Genomic DNA, 14,167 nt, shown 5'->3' with positions numbered 1-14,167 from the left:
TGACTTGCAGTATCCTGCACCGTGCTGCTCTGTCACAGAGGTGCCTGTCTTTGGGCCACAGTCGTTTTCTCCGTAAGACTCTCCGAATGCACTTTTTAAAACAAAACTTTTCCTAGTGGTTATTAAGATCTGGCTCCAATAAATAGAAGCATTTAACTTTGGTGCTTGCACGTATGTAAAAAAATAATCCATCTGGTTTTGGTAGAAATTAGACAGTTCTGTGCAACCTTTGAAATTGTAAAGTCTTGACGTTTGAGGGGAAGGTTTTTAAATTATATTTTACAACTTTGTCACTCCATCGAATTGAAAGAGAACTTGCTGTCATGCAAACTGGTTAGAGAGTGTTAGATCAGCTGGAGCTTGGAAAGGGGAAAAGTCACACAGCACAGCTTTCCAACAGCTGGAAACAGTTACGAGCTCCAACTGTTGCGCTGCATTGTATAAGTAATGGCAACTGCTGCAGTTAAAGATTTTTATTAAAAATTTATTTAAATCAGTAAAAGTAAAGACAAGTTTACTGGTGATCTTTACCAATGAGCTTCTTTATTCTTGATCTTTTTGTATTATTTTATTTTTAGAAGCGTATTTAAAGCTCAGTTTGGGGAAAGAAAAGTATCTGCCAAGCATCTGGCACACTTCCTGCTGCATCATGGCCCTTGGAGTGGGAGGGAAAGCAATCCTCGTTTAATTTGTACATTTGAAAACGCACGGAGGAATCGTGAAACTAATCGAAAAAGCAAACATCTTTCTACTGTAGAACACCCCGAGGAAATTCTTTCTGAAGCTGTAATTCTTGATTTACTGTTACACACACATCTTTGATTTCACATAGCATGGGTGAGCTTTATCTCCTACATCACCATTTTAACGGTTCAATTTTTTGATTTTTATTTTAAGGCAATACATGGGCAAAGCTCAAAGCATCAGCAGAACAGAAGAGCACACGAGGTGGCAGCCAGCCCAGCTCCCCTCCCCAGCTGCCCGGCACCGGCTCCGTCCACAGTTCCAAGGTACGGTTTGGGTATTAACCATCTGCCCCAAGGCGGGTTGGACTCCAAAGTTCATGGCCTCACAGGAGACTGAAGCCTCCATGGAAACGGGGCTGTTTCAGTCAAATGCCTTTTGGGTCCACAGGTTATGTGTCTTTGATGCGTGATGTTCATTGGACGCTTGGGCCATGGAAGTGTTTAACATACAGGAGAGCTTGTGTGTCTCTTCGTTGACCAGATATTCCTAAAAGAGCTTCTTCTGACACAGACAGGGTCCCAGCCCAGCTCCTGGTTAGGATCCTCGCGTTTGCTGCGCCACCTTAAACCGCATGGAGAGGATGTCACTTAGCCCAGCCTCTATCTCATCGTTGGCCTGCACAGACCCAACTCCTTCGGGAGTCCCTGTCAGAATCAAGTCTCCTTCTTCCAGGGTGAATATTTTGCTGATGTAGCTGATCAGGTATGGGATGGAGAAGATCATCGAGGAGGTCTCCCCCTCTTGCCTCAGCTTTCCGTTCACCTTGAGCCAGATCTTCAGCTTGTGAGGGTCTGGGATCTTCTCCTTGGGCACAAAGTCACTAACCGGACATGACGAACCGAAGCCCTTAGCCAAGGTCCAGGGCAGGCCCTTCTTTTTGCACTCCTCCTGGGTGTCCCTGGCCGTCATGTCCAAGCAGAGGGCATAACCTGCCACGTGTTCCATGGCGGCCTCCTGGGAGACGGCCTGGGCTCTCTTCCCGATCACCACCCCCAGCTCCACTTCGTGGTGCAGGTTGTTGCAGTAGTAGGGCTGGAGGATGGGGGAGCCTTCGCGCACATAGGCCGAGGAAGGCTTGAGGAAGAAGAGGGGCTCCCGGGGCAGCGCGCTCCCCATCTCCTTGGCGTGCTCGGCGTAGTTGCGCCCCACGCAGACGATGTTCCTGCCCCACTCCCAAAAGCGGGCCAAGGGCTTGGAGGAGGCCATGGCCGCGACGGCTCTCCTTCCCTGGGGACGGCGGGCGCCCTTGGGACGACCTTGCCGGGCCCGGAGCCGCGCTGCCGCCGCCGCCGCCGCCTCTCTTCTTACCTTCCTCCTGCCCGCTCCCTGCCCGCCGCGGATTGCCCGGGGCTGCCGCCTGCCCCCCGCCTCCTTACCCGGGTTAGCAAATCGCCCGGCCCGGGCGTGCCGAGAGCGGCGGGGAGGGAAGAAGGGGGCCGGGCGGGCGCAGCACCGCCCCCGCCGCACGCCAGGCCGGGGCCAGGCCGGGGCCGGGCCCTGCCGGCCGCCTCCGCCGCCCTCCTCCCCGGGGCCGGCCGCAGGGCGGGGAGCAAAGGTAAACCGGGCCGGGCCTGGGCACCGGGCGGGGCGCGTCGCACCATGCTCGGCGGGGGCTGGCGGGGCCTCGGCACCGCCCTGGCCGTCCTGGGAGCTGGGGCCCTGCTCCGAGCCGGTACGTGGGGCGGGCGGCGCGGCTCGTCCGGCGCCGGGGCTGCACCCCGGTAGGACCCGCGGGGACGGGCAGCGCCTCCTCTGCCGCCGGGCCGGGCCGCGGGGGGCCGGGCCGCGGCCCCGGGCAGCAGGGCCGTGGCGTGGGGTGCGGTGGGGATGTCCCCTTGTAGCGGGGCTGGGGTCTGCGCGGTGACTCCCTGGGACCTGGGAGACTCCCTGGGAAGCTGGGACCTGGCCGGGGGCGGCGTGCGGTGCCCCCCCGTGCAGCAGAGACCCGGGGTTGGGGGGCATGCTGTGCCCCCGTGGAACCGGGAGCCGCAGGGAGCTGGGCGGCTGCAGGCACCCGGCCGTGGGTGGCCGGCCCTGGGGGTGGCGGCGGGGTTCAGCCCCGCTGGCAGCTCGGAAGTTTGACGGTGGTTTTTCTCTTCTCGTTTCCCGGCTCAGAGGTGCGCCGAGGTTTTTAAGCTGACTCACAGCCCCAAGTAGGTCAGTATCTGCTCAGCTGGAGCCTGGCTCTGTCGGTGGCTTTTCACATCGATAACCCATCTGGGAGGCTCCCGGGGAGTTTCTGGGCTGCCAAAGCGCTGGTTATTGCTATGGAAGGAGGGCTTGAGGGACAGGGGCTGGTATTTAAACTGGATTTGATGGATGGCAGAACATATTGGTAATGTAAACAACAACAAAAAAAAAAACCCACCAGAAACCAAAACTGTGTAAGCTCTGCATTTAAATGTAGGGCCTAAATTCTGAAAGTGTCTCCTTAGACTGGAGCTTGGGCTTTAGCTTCACAGCATCTCTGGGAAGTCTTGCCAGAGGCCTTTTGCATCACTCCAATTCTAAGACCTGGCCTTGACAACCAAGACTCCATTGGAGCTAACTGCCAGACTTGGAAACCCCGATGTTACCTTGGGAACAAGCATGTCAAACCGAGTTACTAGCAGCTCCTGAGTTCCCCAGGTTGCAGGGTGGGTGCTGTGCCTTCCACGCAGGCTTTGCTCCACCAGTGTGTGTGTGTGTGTGTGTCCTGCCCACACTGCCTGGACCCGGCTGTGATGCTGGCAGTGTGTGCCAGGTGAGCAAGTGAAATTGGAGTGGGAGTTGGACCTGGGCTTGTGGACCAACTTGCTTGGTATTGTGTGGAGCCACAAACTCGCTGCGTATCTAAAAAACATCTGCGTGCAGAGTACGTAAAGAGCGACTCTAGTGTTTTTTCTTATGAGGCAATACAGGGATGTTCATCTGGGTACGTGCGTGCAGGCATTTTTGAGTGACAGCCATGTTTGAAGTAGGAATTTTCCACTCTTTTCTGTAAGAAAGAGTAAACCAAAATGCTAAAGAGGAAATGTATGAAGCACCTATTTTCTGAGGGAACCTACTTTTTACACTGTGCTGCTGCCTGCTTGCCTCCAGTTTCCAGCATGTGTGCGTTTATATGATAACATTAACACTTCCCATCTGCAAACCCTTTCCTTTCGGCGACTCAAGCTGCACTAATGAACCATTCCAGAAAGCTGAAGCGTGTGATTCAAAAGCTGCTGGTGTTCTGCTCTCCCCAAGTCCTCTCTGCTTCAGGCATGAAGTCAGGACGGACGCGATACAAAATGTAGTGAAGATGAAGTCATTGGGCATTTTGGAGCAGACACGGGTGCATTACAGCGATCCTGAAGCGATCTCTGTTAGTCCTGGGCCAGAACAGGGCTTATGTATCGCTTGGGGAGCTCCCTTGAGCAGAACTGGCTCTGAGAACGTCCTTCTTGTACGAGCAGTGCTGGGCGTGCGTGAGAGAGCTTCTGGTCTGCTCGCCGAGTGGGCAGGCTGGAAAGGTGCCGCTTAGCTGCAGATGGGAATTCAGAATTAGTTTCATACTTAGTGGACGTTTTCTCATTCCTTTGTTTAAATTACATTTTAGAAAACATTTCCTTATGCGGTGGAGCTTGTTTGTTTGTTTTGCGAGAATTGCGAATTAAACATGCAAAGAGGCTTTGGGATGATGGCCAAGGTTAGAAATGGTTCATAGGAAGAAAGCATTTTAAGTATGTGAATAATTCCTTTGACTTGAAGCTAAGGTTGTGTTTTCTTTTGTTTGGTTTGGGGATTTTTTCTCCTAGTTAGCGTCTAGCATGCTAACAAACATGCAGTATATATAGCTCTTGTGACCGATAGCATCCAAAAAGTGCTTCGTGTTAGGGAGCAGTTAAAGAGCAATTGATTTTTTTTTTTTTTTTTTTTTTCCTATCAAGGAATAGTAAGGGATTTTTTTGTTCTTTTTTTTGAAAGGACTCTTCTGTTCCAGAGGAACACTCGGCAGGTATGGATGCTTTCCTCAATACTACGTGCCTTCACCATCAAATACCCAGTGCATGCCTACACTATCGTGTCTTGGGAGTTTCTTTGCAGCGCTGTGTTTAATTTTCCTACCATCTCCCCTTCTTATTCTCGTCCCTCATAAGCCACTGAGATGGTGGAAGCAGAAGAGGAAAAAGTCCTGTGCAGGACAATTGTAGCAGAGGGGCCTTAGAGCTCACGCTGCCCTGGGGCTGGGTTTGCAGCAATGCCATGCCCTGGTCGGAACTTGGATCTTGGTTTCGCAGCCTTGTTGGCCCCGTGGGTCTGTGGAGCGCAGGGGGGCTGTCCGTGTTGGCCGCAGCCAGTCTCTGGGGCCTCTTCTCTCCAAAGCAAGCTCTTATCAGGGGTGGGCAGGACTGACCTGTTTTGGGAGAGTGGGTCAGGCTGATTAGGAGCCTGGTGACCCCTCCCTTTGGCACCGATGGAGGTGACCAAGCACCGAGCGTCGGGAGCCTTAGGGAGAAAGTCTGTGGTGCAAAATGAAACAGCAACTGAGCCAGCACAGTTCAGACCAGCACAGTCACCTTCAGTGGTGTGTGAGGGCCTTGGGCGTTAAGACAACTGATTTCTGACTTGCAGAGACTTGATGCCTCTTTCCCTGCATGTATATGACCCAGGCCTGTGTTGCAGGGTCCCAGCAATGGAAGACCTTGTCCTCCTTGTTTCTTTTCTTTTTTTTTTTTTTTTTTAATGACAGAGCCTCTTAGGGCTTGGTTGCTTCTTTAAGAACTGCGTATCTGTGAGTTGAAGAGTGGAGCCTAAGCTATTTGCATCTGGAATTAGATTTGCTTCTTGGATCTGATTAAACATTTAACCAAAAGCAAACAGGGAAGCTCCACTGTTGCATCAAGATAGCCTGTGAGCAAGAGACCTGCTCGCAGTGCGTGCCTGGTGCCTGGCCAGGCAGGGAGCCTTGCCTTCCACAGAGGGACCCTGTCTTCTCTCCATGCGGGATGTGATTTCCCCAAGTAATGAACCAGATATTTCTGTTGTAGCAATGTGTGTATTTCTGTATTTCTCCTCTTTTTTTTCTCCCTCCTTTTTTGTCTTTTGGCTGTAACATGGGCTTTTGTGCTTTTTTTGCAAAGTCACTGTCCCATACTGACCTTTGTCCAGCTGTTCCCTCTCTGTTCTGCTTTCATGCCCCTTGAAATCTTCTCTCCAGTTGAGGTACAGCGCTTTCCCTGCATGAGCACATCTCTGGCAGCAAAGTATCTCGTCCCTCTTTGGTGTAGGGCACCAAGAGCCTCCCGTGCTGTGGGGCACCAGGTGACACAGGCAGACACTAAGGCTTTGTGCCGTGGTGGCCTCTCTCCTTTTGCTCTGAAGGAGGCAGGTTGAGCTGCCCATACCCTTCCTCTTGGGCCGTGGGCTGGGGGACCTGCTGTGCTCTGTCCCACTTGTTCCCCTCCCTGGGCTAACCTGTGGTTTGACTGTTTTGGTGTCCCCAGGCCCAGCGCAGCTGCGAGCTGTCTTCCTGCACACAGAACACGAGCAGAGGAAGTCAAAGACGGTCACACAAGCCGACATGAAGGTGGAATTGCTCCCAGCCCTCACAGACAACTACATGTACCTCCTCATCGACGAGGAAACGAAGGAGGCTGCAATAGTTGATCCGGTGCAGCCTCAGAAGGTAATGCTTTCCCCTGCACCTGTGAGCGGGGTGCTCACTGCTGCAGGCCTGGGAGATCCTTCCAGGTTGCCACATCCACGACAGAATTAGTCATGTGCTGACTCAGGCGTGGGGGAAAGGCAGGAAATACTGGCCATGCATAGGTACAGACAGGGCTTCACAGACTCTTCCGTGAAGACTCTTCTGTGCTTCTGGGCTCAGGCAGCTTGTCCCTGACTTCAAGAGTTATTGACCTGGTTTTGGTTTTTGTCCTTAGTTTGCAGTAATGCAGAAAAGAGGAAATTGGACTGAGGGCTTAGTCATGGCTAACTGGATCAGAGGCCTCGTGTCCTGATCTGTAACTATGACTTGAAGAGGGATGAGCTCTCTGTGGGCTTGCTGTCGTGGTGCTTTCAAACCTTGGAGCGGTCGTGTCCAGGTTACTCCAGGTGCTGTTAAGTCATTTCATGTGAGTTGTAATGCTCTTGCTGTGCCCTGTGCCTGCAGGTTTTGGATGCAGTCAAAAAGCATGGCGTGAAGCTGACCACTGTCCTGACCACCCATCATCACTGGTAACTATCTGCTGTAGTGGGATCCCTCTTCCTTCTGCATAAACACAAGAATCATTGCTTTTCTGGATCAAGTTGGTCTTTGCTAAGCAGGAGCTTAGGTCTGAGGAGAAGGATCAGAGCTCAGAAAGTATTCCCTTTGGCTCGCTATGATCAGATGCATTGTCTAGACTGCAAGCTCTGGGTGTCAGTGCCTCTAACCTTTAAAATTCTGACTTCTTCCAGGTGGCCAGTGAAATAAATGTGTGTGAAAGTAGCTGTGGAGCGTGGGAAGGAGCACGCTCACGCTGAGGTGTTAGGACATGCCTGTAAGGCATGCTACTCACAGTCAGCACTTGCGGGAGGATTACCTGCGTTGCAGATTAAGTCTGCCAGGGATGTAAAGATGAATGTTTTGCAGTTTTGCAGTGCTGAACCTGAGTAACCTCTCCCGTGGGTCATAGTGGAGCCACCTGTGTGGCTGGAGAGCCAGCCCTGATCTGGCAGGACCAGCACTGCAGCGAATGCTGAGCTGTTTGGACATCTGTGTGCCTGCTCCACGGTGTCTTGTGGGACACTGAATTACACATATCCCAGTTATCCCAAACTCTTCCTGCCGTAGTTACTGGAGAGTTGACTGTGAGCCCCTAAGGCTGGTGTTTTCTAACTAGGTATGAACTTGTGGGGGGTTGATCCTCTCTCTCACTGCCCTGGTTACTGGAGAAATGATATCCACTTGTGTTGATATGGCATATCCTTTGATATGAGGACAGTGTTACGTACTGGGAGAATAGTTGATCAGAAGTGATCATGTGGAAGTTACCATTGCAATATGAGTTAAGATGAATTTGTCTTCATCCCTACCCAAGTCCATTTTTCTGACCTTCCAGGGACCATGCTGGAGGAAATGAGAAGCTGGTAAAGATGGAGACGGGGTTGCGTGTGTATGGCGGAGACAGCAGAGTCGGAGCACTGACACAGAAAGTGTCCCACCTTACTTCACTCAAGGTAAAGGGAGTGAGCTGCAGGACTCAGCTGGGGGCGTCTCCTGTTTGTGTCACAGGTTTCGAGCTGGATCAGTGTGGGCCAACTTGAGTTAATATTGTGGTCGCAGCTTTTTTCCTTTCAACATCTCTTCGATGTAGTTGATAGTTTAAGTATAGCTTTCGCCCTTTTCCAGCCCTGTGAACCATAACTCCTCTGTCTTGATTTGGCTGGTGATACTTCATTGATGAGAACACTGGCACGGCTCAGACACCTGCATTGCTGGGTGTCCATGTGCTTCTGGACAGCTGCCTTACCTGGGGTGGTCAGAACCCACGCGTGAAAGGACAGGGCTTGTGCTCTGCTTAGAGCCTAGTTAGCAGCGAACAAACGCCAGTGGTCCTCTCTGAACGAAGGCTGGAATAGGGGGTGAAGAGGAAGCGGGCGAGCAGTGCTAGCTGCCTGCATTGCTTTTGCAGAGCTAAAGCAGCAAAACTTGTTGGAACCTATCTGTTTGTTTACAGACGAGCTGGCAGGTGACATGAACTGCTGTGAAATGCGCAGGTTGGCACGAATGTCACTGCTAGTCTTGGGGTGCGCTTTGAGGGGGGCAGCAGTAAAGAAGGGAGTACAGAAATACATGGGAAGGTGTGCAAATTAGGGCTGTGGGGGAAACATCTCCTTGGCCTCATGAATGTATTTAATCCTTCCCTTTTCGTGAGCGTTATCCACTTCTTCCCTTTGGCTTCATTTTTGTTTGGAGCTTTTTACACTTGATTAATTTTGTTTAGGATTTTTTGTTGCTCTGGATCTGTTTGCTCTTGCTGCCAACCAGACGCCGAGTCACTCTGCATGTAAATGAAAGAATCTGGCATTTCTCTTTGTCACAACACCTGCTAGGAGGAAACAGCTCCCTTCCAAGTTCCTGCCATAAAACTCTTTTGCTGGACTCTCCCAGGAGCAGAGCTGGTGTTTACTGCCCAGCTATGTGAGAATTTGCCTGTAGGACTGCTAGACCAATGTAATAGTTGCGATTCTTTTCTAACCGTACAAATGCTAGCAAACAGTAGCTTAAGCTCTAGTCTTCTGCCTTCTTCTCAGGTGGGATCTCTTAATGTGAAATGCCTCTGTACGCCGTGTCACACTTCTGGACACATCTGTTATTATGTGACTAAGCCAAATAGCTCCGAGCCACCTGCTGTTTTTACAGGTGAGGAGTTGGGAGGTTACCTTGCTGGCAGTCTGTGTTGCAAAGAAATAAGCTCCCCCTCTGCCTGTGTGCTCCTGACTCTGGATGTGCATCCATCCCTTACGGCCAGTGCAGCTGGTTAACATCCACATTATGCCCCCTTACCAAGTGCTACCAAGTAGTAGTTGTAGATGAAACTGGTGAAACCTCTCCGGGTTTGTAAACCATTGCTGGACACCCTGCAGGCAACACCAAGAGCGAGCCCTGGATGAGTCCTACATCTAGCATTTTCTTCTTTGAAACAAGAGCTGTTGGTTTACTGTCTCAGGCCAAACTGTGGCTGATTCCAAAACCTGTTGCTTTTCCATATGTTTGTACTCATGTCTGTAACAAAACTGACAGAAGAGAAAATAGGGGAGTAAGAAAGGGCTCCATCTCTGGTAGCCAGGTTCCGGATCCTGTTTTGGAAAGCAGGGTTCACCCTTCCCTGAGACTGCACCCAATCTCCCCAGGCTGCCATGTCATCCCTCTCCTGATGGGTGTTCTCCAGAGCTTGCACCAGCAGCAGGAGCAGCAGCATGGAAGAAGTAACTGCTTAAGCAAGATTTTAGGGAATACTGGGTAGAAAATGCAGAGGCAACTCATTTTTGTTCAGCTTCACAGCAGAGAGAACAAGTGTTCCTTGTCCACTCTAGAAAGGACAAGAGGGGACAGCAGACTGCCCACAGATAGGGAAGCGCTGGCATGGCTCGCCTGGCGAGGCTGTGGGGTTTCCTGCATTAGAAGTTGCATTTGCTGCGTGGGTTTATGTGTCTCTGAGCCCACGTGGGGCAGCAAGTGTAGCCTGGCTCTCCCTGTCCCTTCTGGTGAGCTGCAGTGAGGACAGCAATGGCAGGACTGAGCCCTCGGGGACTGTGCGTGCTCACGCTTTGGTGTGAGGAGCCTTGTCTGGTCCTGATTCCGTGTCGCACCTCCCTTGCAGGTGACACGCTGTTTGTGGCTGGTTGTGGGAAATTCTTCGAGGGAACCCCGGAGGAAATGTACAGAGCGCTGATTGAGATTTTGGGCAGCTTGGACCCCCAAACGGTACGAACCTCTCCTTTTGTTAAGTTAACCGACCAGAAACTACTACAGACATCAAAGAAACTGTCTTCCTAATAATACTGTTGTTCAAAAAGAGAATTTCTCATGTGTTGAAGGAATGAATGATTACATCAGGAATTGTCTTTGATGCTGAATAGCTGGAGTCCTCTGGGAAGGAAATACCTACCCCAAATACGCTTGTGCTTTGTGGGGAAAGAGTAGGGGCTGCTTATTAAAACCAAGGCTAGTGAGCTGGGATGCCCGGGCTTTTTCATTAGGCTTGCCCTTAAATTGGCAGATAGCACTGGCTGGTAACTCCTGGCACTTCTCCTGTGCATGTCTCCAGTGGAGAGTGTCGTGTGTCGTGGAGGGTTGCCTCTGTTGTTCCTGTTGTACCATGACATTGATGATGGTACCTGGCATTCCACCTCTGTACCTTCAGAGTTACCCGGTGTCACTTTTCCTTTCTCTTCCTAGAAAGTTTACTGCGGTCACGAATACACGATCAACAATCTCAAGTTTGCTCGACATGTTGAACCCAATAACGTCAATATCCAGGAAAAGCTTGCTTGGGCCAAGGTAAGCTGGTTCATCCTTTCCCTAGACTTGATGCTTTCATGGAGGCAGAGCCTCTGAGGAGTTAGAGGAGAGGAAGCAGTGTTGGGGAGAAAGAGAGGCTGAGGGAAGGGAGTTAAGAGCCAGGGGCTGCAATATGTTGTGTGACTAGGGGAGCGATGTGTTGGGGAGTAGGGTTAGTGTGTGGCCCAGTGTGTGTGTTTGCTGTCTGGCGGAGATGTGACCCTCCCTGGAAACTTCTTGGTATAATTACAGGTTGATGTCCACGTCTGTCTGGGAGGCTCAGCTCTGTCCCGAGTCTCTCTGTGTGTACCTCAGTGCTTGTCTGTCTATCTGTGTGGATGGCCCTGGAAAGGGCCTGGCCTGAGAAGCAGCCCAGGCAGTTGGGCGTAGCTCTAACCCCGTGTGGTTAATATACAGGACATTTCTCATTCACTAAAACATTCTTTCTTAAGCAGACATTTGTCCCTTGTTACAGGCAAAGTATGACAGTGGTGAGCCCACCATACCCTCCACCATTGCAGAAGAGTTTACGTACAACCCCTTCATGCGAGTGAGGTATGGAGGAGATGTGGGTGCGGGGATGGTCCTTGTGTTTGGAGGGGGGATGTGGGAAGGAGGAGGTCTCCAAAAAAAGAGCCATAACTGCCTTGCATATTCCTTTTCTGATGCCCTCAAGACTCTCCTTAAAATACACTCGCTGTCCTGGCAGACGCTTGCTACAGTGAAATTTGGAGGGTTGTGGTGAGCGTCTCTGCCAGTGCTGAGCACCCTGACTCAAGAGGAGAACAAGCTTCATCGGGTAGTTACGTTCCTTCATCAAGCAGCTTTTGGCAGACGGGCGCAGCAAAAGATGCTGTTCAAGGCATAAGAGTGTTTGCAATTTCCTCTTGCCAATGTTTAAACCAGAGGAGCTGATAAGCCTGTGCCAGAGCCCTGAGTCTTTGATCTTTAAGTGCAACATTTCCCCTTGATGCAGGTGAAATGTGACAGTAGTGGCTTCAGAGATGAGATTTTATCTTGAAGTCTCTGCATTTGCTGTCCCTGGTGTTCCCTCCTGGCAGGGAGAAGACGGTTCAGCAGCACGCGGGGGAGACCGACCCCATCCGAACAATGGGAGCCATCAGGAAAGAGAAGGACAACTTCCGAGTCCCGAAGGATTGAGCACTCTGCCTGGATCACTTTAATGTCAGTTTAAGTGTAATTTAGACTATTCAGATATTTTAGAGTTGAATCTTCTGTTGTGGTTGAGAGAGTCGTATTTAGGTTTTTATTTTTGTTTTAATTAAGAAAAAAAAGCACTTTGCCCTTGTTGAGATCTTCTACAGCATATTTATATTATGATGAAGAATATTTATCCTTCTGTTGCTGGCTCTCAAACTGTCACATGCAGATCATTTTACATATGTTGGTACGTGGCTCAAAGTCTGGGGTGGGGAAGGGTCAAACCTTGAGGTCTAGGAAAAAGCTCCTGTTATTTTTGTAGGAGCCAGATGCGAATGCAGACAGTGGGACTGGGGCCCTAGAAGTCTTCATTTAAAACAGACAAAATGCAGAAACTACATTGCCAGCTGAAAATTTGACCTTTGCTTCCATGCTGCTGCTTAAACAGTCTGTTGCTTCTGGCTCCACTAAAACCAGTTCTCGGCGACAGACCTGCTCTGCCAACGCCAGTTCAGGGCTTAGTTTGTGAAACAGGCAGGGTACTGGGGAGCGGCACACGCGGACTGTTCGGCTTTCCTCTTCTCTCTGACATTCCTTGTTGTGGACTGCAGTAACTTTTCCAGGCAGTGTCTCTGGCTTCCAGACTGCGCTGTTGCTTAACCCTTTCACTCTTAACGTCAGCCTCTTTGCACGTAGCTGCTTACTGCTCTTAAGTGTGAGCTGGATGTTACTTGTATTAGTACCACACAGACGAAGAAGGGATTTGTCTGCTGGTTCAAAACCCTGAGAAGAAACCCCTTACTTAGTGACTAACTGCTGAGCAGCGATGAGATTCCTCCAACAGATGCCTTGCTGCCGATAGCCGGAGCGGCTGCTTTGTACCTTGCCGTGAGTAATGTGGCAAATGAACATTTCTCAGCTGGGTGCCGTTCCCCAGTGAGAGAGCGGCTGTTGTGGGGAGCACTGGCAGCCCCTGCACTGGACCTGGGAGCCTGGGGGACTCCAGCTGAGGGGCCTGGCTCACAGCAGATGCTTTGTGCTGCTGGGGTTGATCTCCCACCCTGCAGCCTCTGCCTGGGCCAGCCTCTGCTAGAAAGGCCACAGTGGTGATAGAAGTGATGAGGGTGTCCACATATTGCCAGATTAAACAGGGCTCAGATCTCGGACCCTCTGAGAAACCACATTAGCGTGGAACATTTCTTGTTCTTGGTTGGTCCATGGGGCTTAAAAGCCATCCCTGTTCTCGGAGTTGTTCTCTGAGACCCCACTCTGCAGCCAGCTTGAAAACTGCAGGGAGGGAGCTCGCCCTCGGGCTGTCTTTCTCACGGGGAATGGTGCATCGAAGTGGATGAACAGGATAAACTTTGGGGGAAGACAAATCCAGATTTTTTTCAGTGAGTGGGTCACCCCCTTCCTGCGCTTCCCATCCTCCAGCTCGGTGGCTTTAAACAAGAGAGATGCGAGTGAAGGGTGGTAGGACCCAGCCTTGCGGGCTCAGCATCTGCGTTTTTGTCTTCCTCCTAGTCGTTATTTTCTTCCTTGTTTCTTGGTCTCGGCTGCGTACTGCAGCTCTCCTCAAGTACAAGACATTTTCAAACAAATGTTTTGCGGCTGAAACTAACAAAAGGTTAAAATGATTTTGGTTCCAGTTTCTCCCCCTCTCCCCAGTGCCTGTTGGTAAGTAACGCCACCGTGGAGTCCGTAACCTCCCGGGTGTCACCGGCGTAACTTTGGTCTGCTGTTCTAACGAACAGGCTGAATGGCAGCGTATGAGCGGGATTTGGTGTAGCACCATTTCTTTATTTGCTTTAAAAAAGGTACATTTTTATGTAGTTCAGAAAGAAAAGTGGTACCTAAAACTTTACTGCCTCCTTAACTTGAACGCTGTGCTGCTACAACGGAGCGTGACTGTACTGATGGCTGTTTGACAAATGAGCAAATAAATAATAACAGCTGTAAATCGAGCATCGGTGGGGTGGTATGGAAGAGGGGGGGGGTTCTTTATCTCACCATTTTAATTTTTTTTATTTTTTACTAGTAATCAAAGTCAACCAACTGGGAAACGTTTTTCTACCTAATCCCGGGGGGGAGCGGGTGACACTTTGAGATCCTCTGGGGCTTTATTCAAGGTCTTGTTACAACCGTGTTTTGTCTTCGAAAGAAGAATGGAGCGTGTTCAGCGCTTGTTTCCTGCTTGCGAGTGCTGTTCCCTCCTTCACAAGTGACCTTTGGGGGGACCACGGTCAA

General features: G+C 50.8%; 2 protein-coding genes across 5 annotated transcripts; one reads left to right on the top strand and one right to left on the bottom strand.

Moving 5' to 3' along the window:
- Positions 1–471: 471 nt before the first annotated feature.
- FAHD1 (fumarylacetoacetate hydrolase domain containing 1) lies at positions 472–2,083 on the bottom strand. Its single transcript, XM_074158611.1, has one exon. The coding sequence runs from the start codon at positions 1,951–1,953 to the stop codon at positions 1,282–1,284; it is 672 nt and encodes a 223-aa protein (XP_074014712.1). The 5' UTR covers positions 1,954–2,083; the 3' UTR covers positions 472–1,281.
- A 140-nt stretch (positions 2,084–2,223) lies between these two features.
- Positions 2,224–13,885, top strand: LOC141472057 (hydroxyacylglutathione hydrolase, mitochondrial). 4 transcript variants are annotated; one of them, XM_074158834.1, is made up of 11 exons: positions 2,224–2,302; positions 2,863–2,904; positions 4,696–4,726; positions 6,216–6,397; positions 6,884–6,948; positions 7,815–7,932; positions 9,010–9,118; positions 10,080–10,183; positions 10,658–10,759; positions 11,235–11,314; positions 11,821–13,885. In XM_074158834.1, exons 4-11 carry the CDS (start codon positions 6,293–6,295, stop codon positions 11,918–11,920), a joined length of 783 nt encoding a protein of 260 aa, XP_074014935.1. In that variant the 5' UTR covers positions 2,224–2,302; positions 2,863–2,904; positions 4,696–4,726; positions 6,216–6,292; the 3' UTR covers positions 11,921–13,885. The 4 variants fall into 4 exon arrangements, with proteins under 4 accessions (XP_074014935.1, XP_074014936.1, XP_074014934.1 ...); XM_074158833.1 differs by lacking the exon at positions 2,863–2,904 and having other exon boundaries at positions 2,230–2,302; XM_074158835.1 differs by lacking the exons at positions 2,863–2,904; positions 4,696–4,726 and having other exon boundaries at positions 2,229–2,302.
- The last annotated feature ends 282 nt before the right edge of the window (positions 13,886–14,167 follow it).

Source organism: Numenius arquata, chromosome 14 (assembly GCF_964106895.1).
Source record: "Numenius arquata chromosome 14, bNumArq3.hap1.1, whole genome shotgun sequence".
NCBI lineage: Eukaryota > Metazoa > Chordata > Aves > Charadriiformes > Scolopacidae > Numenius > Numenius arquata.
Note: the sequence above shows the minus strand (reverse complement) of the source record. Positions and strands in the feature narration are given on the sequence as shown.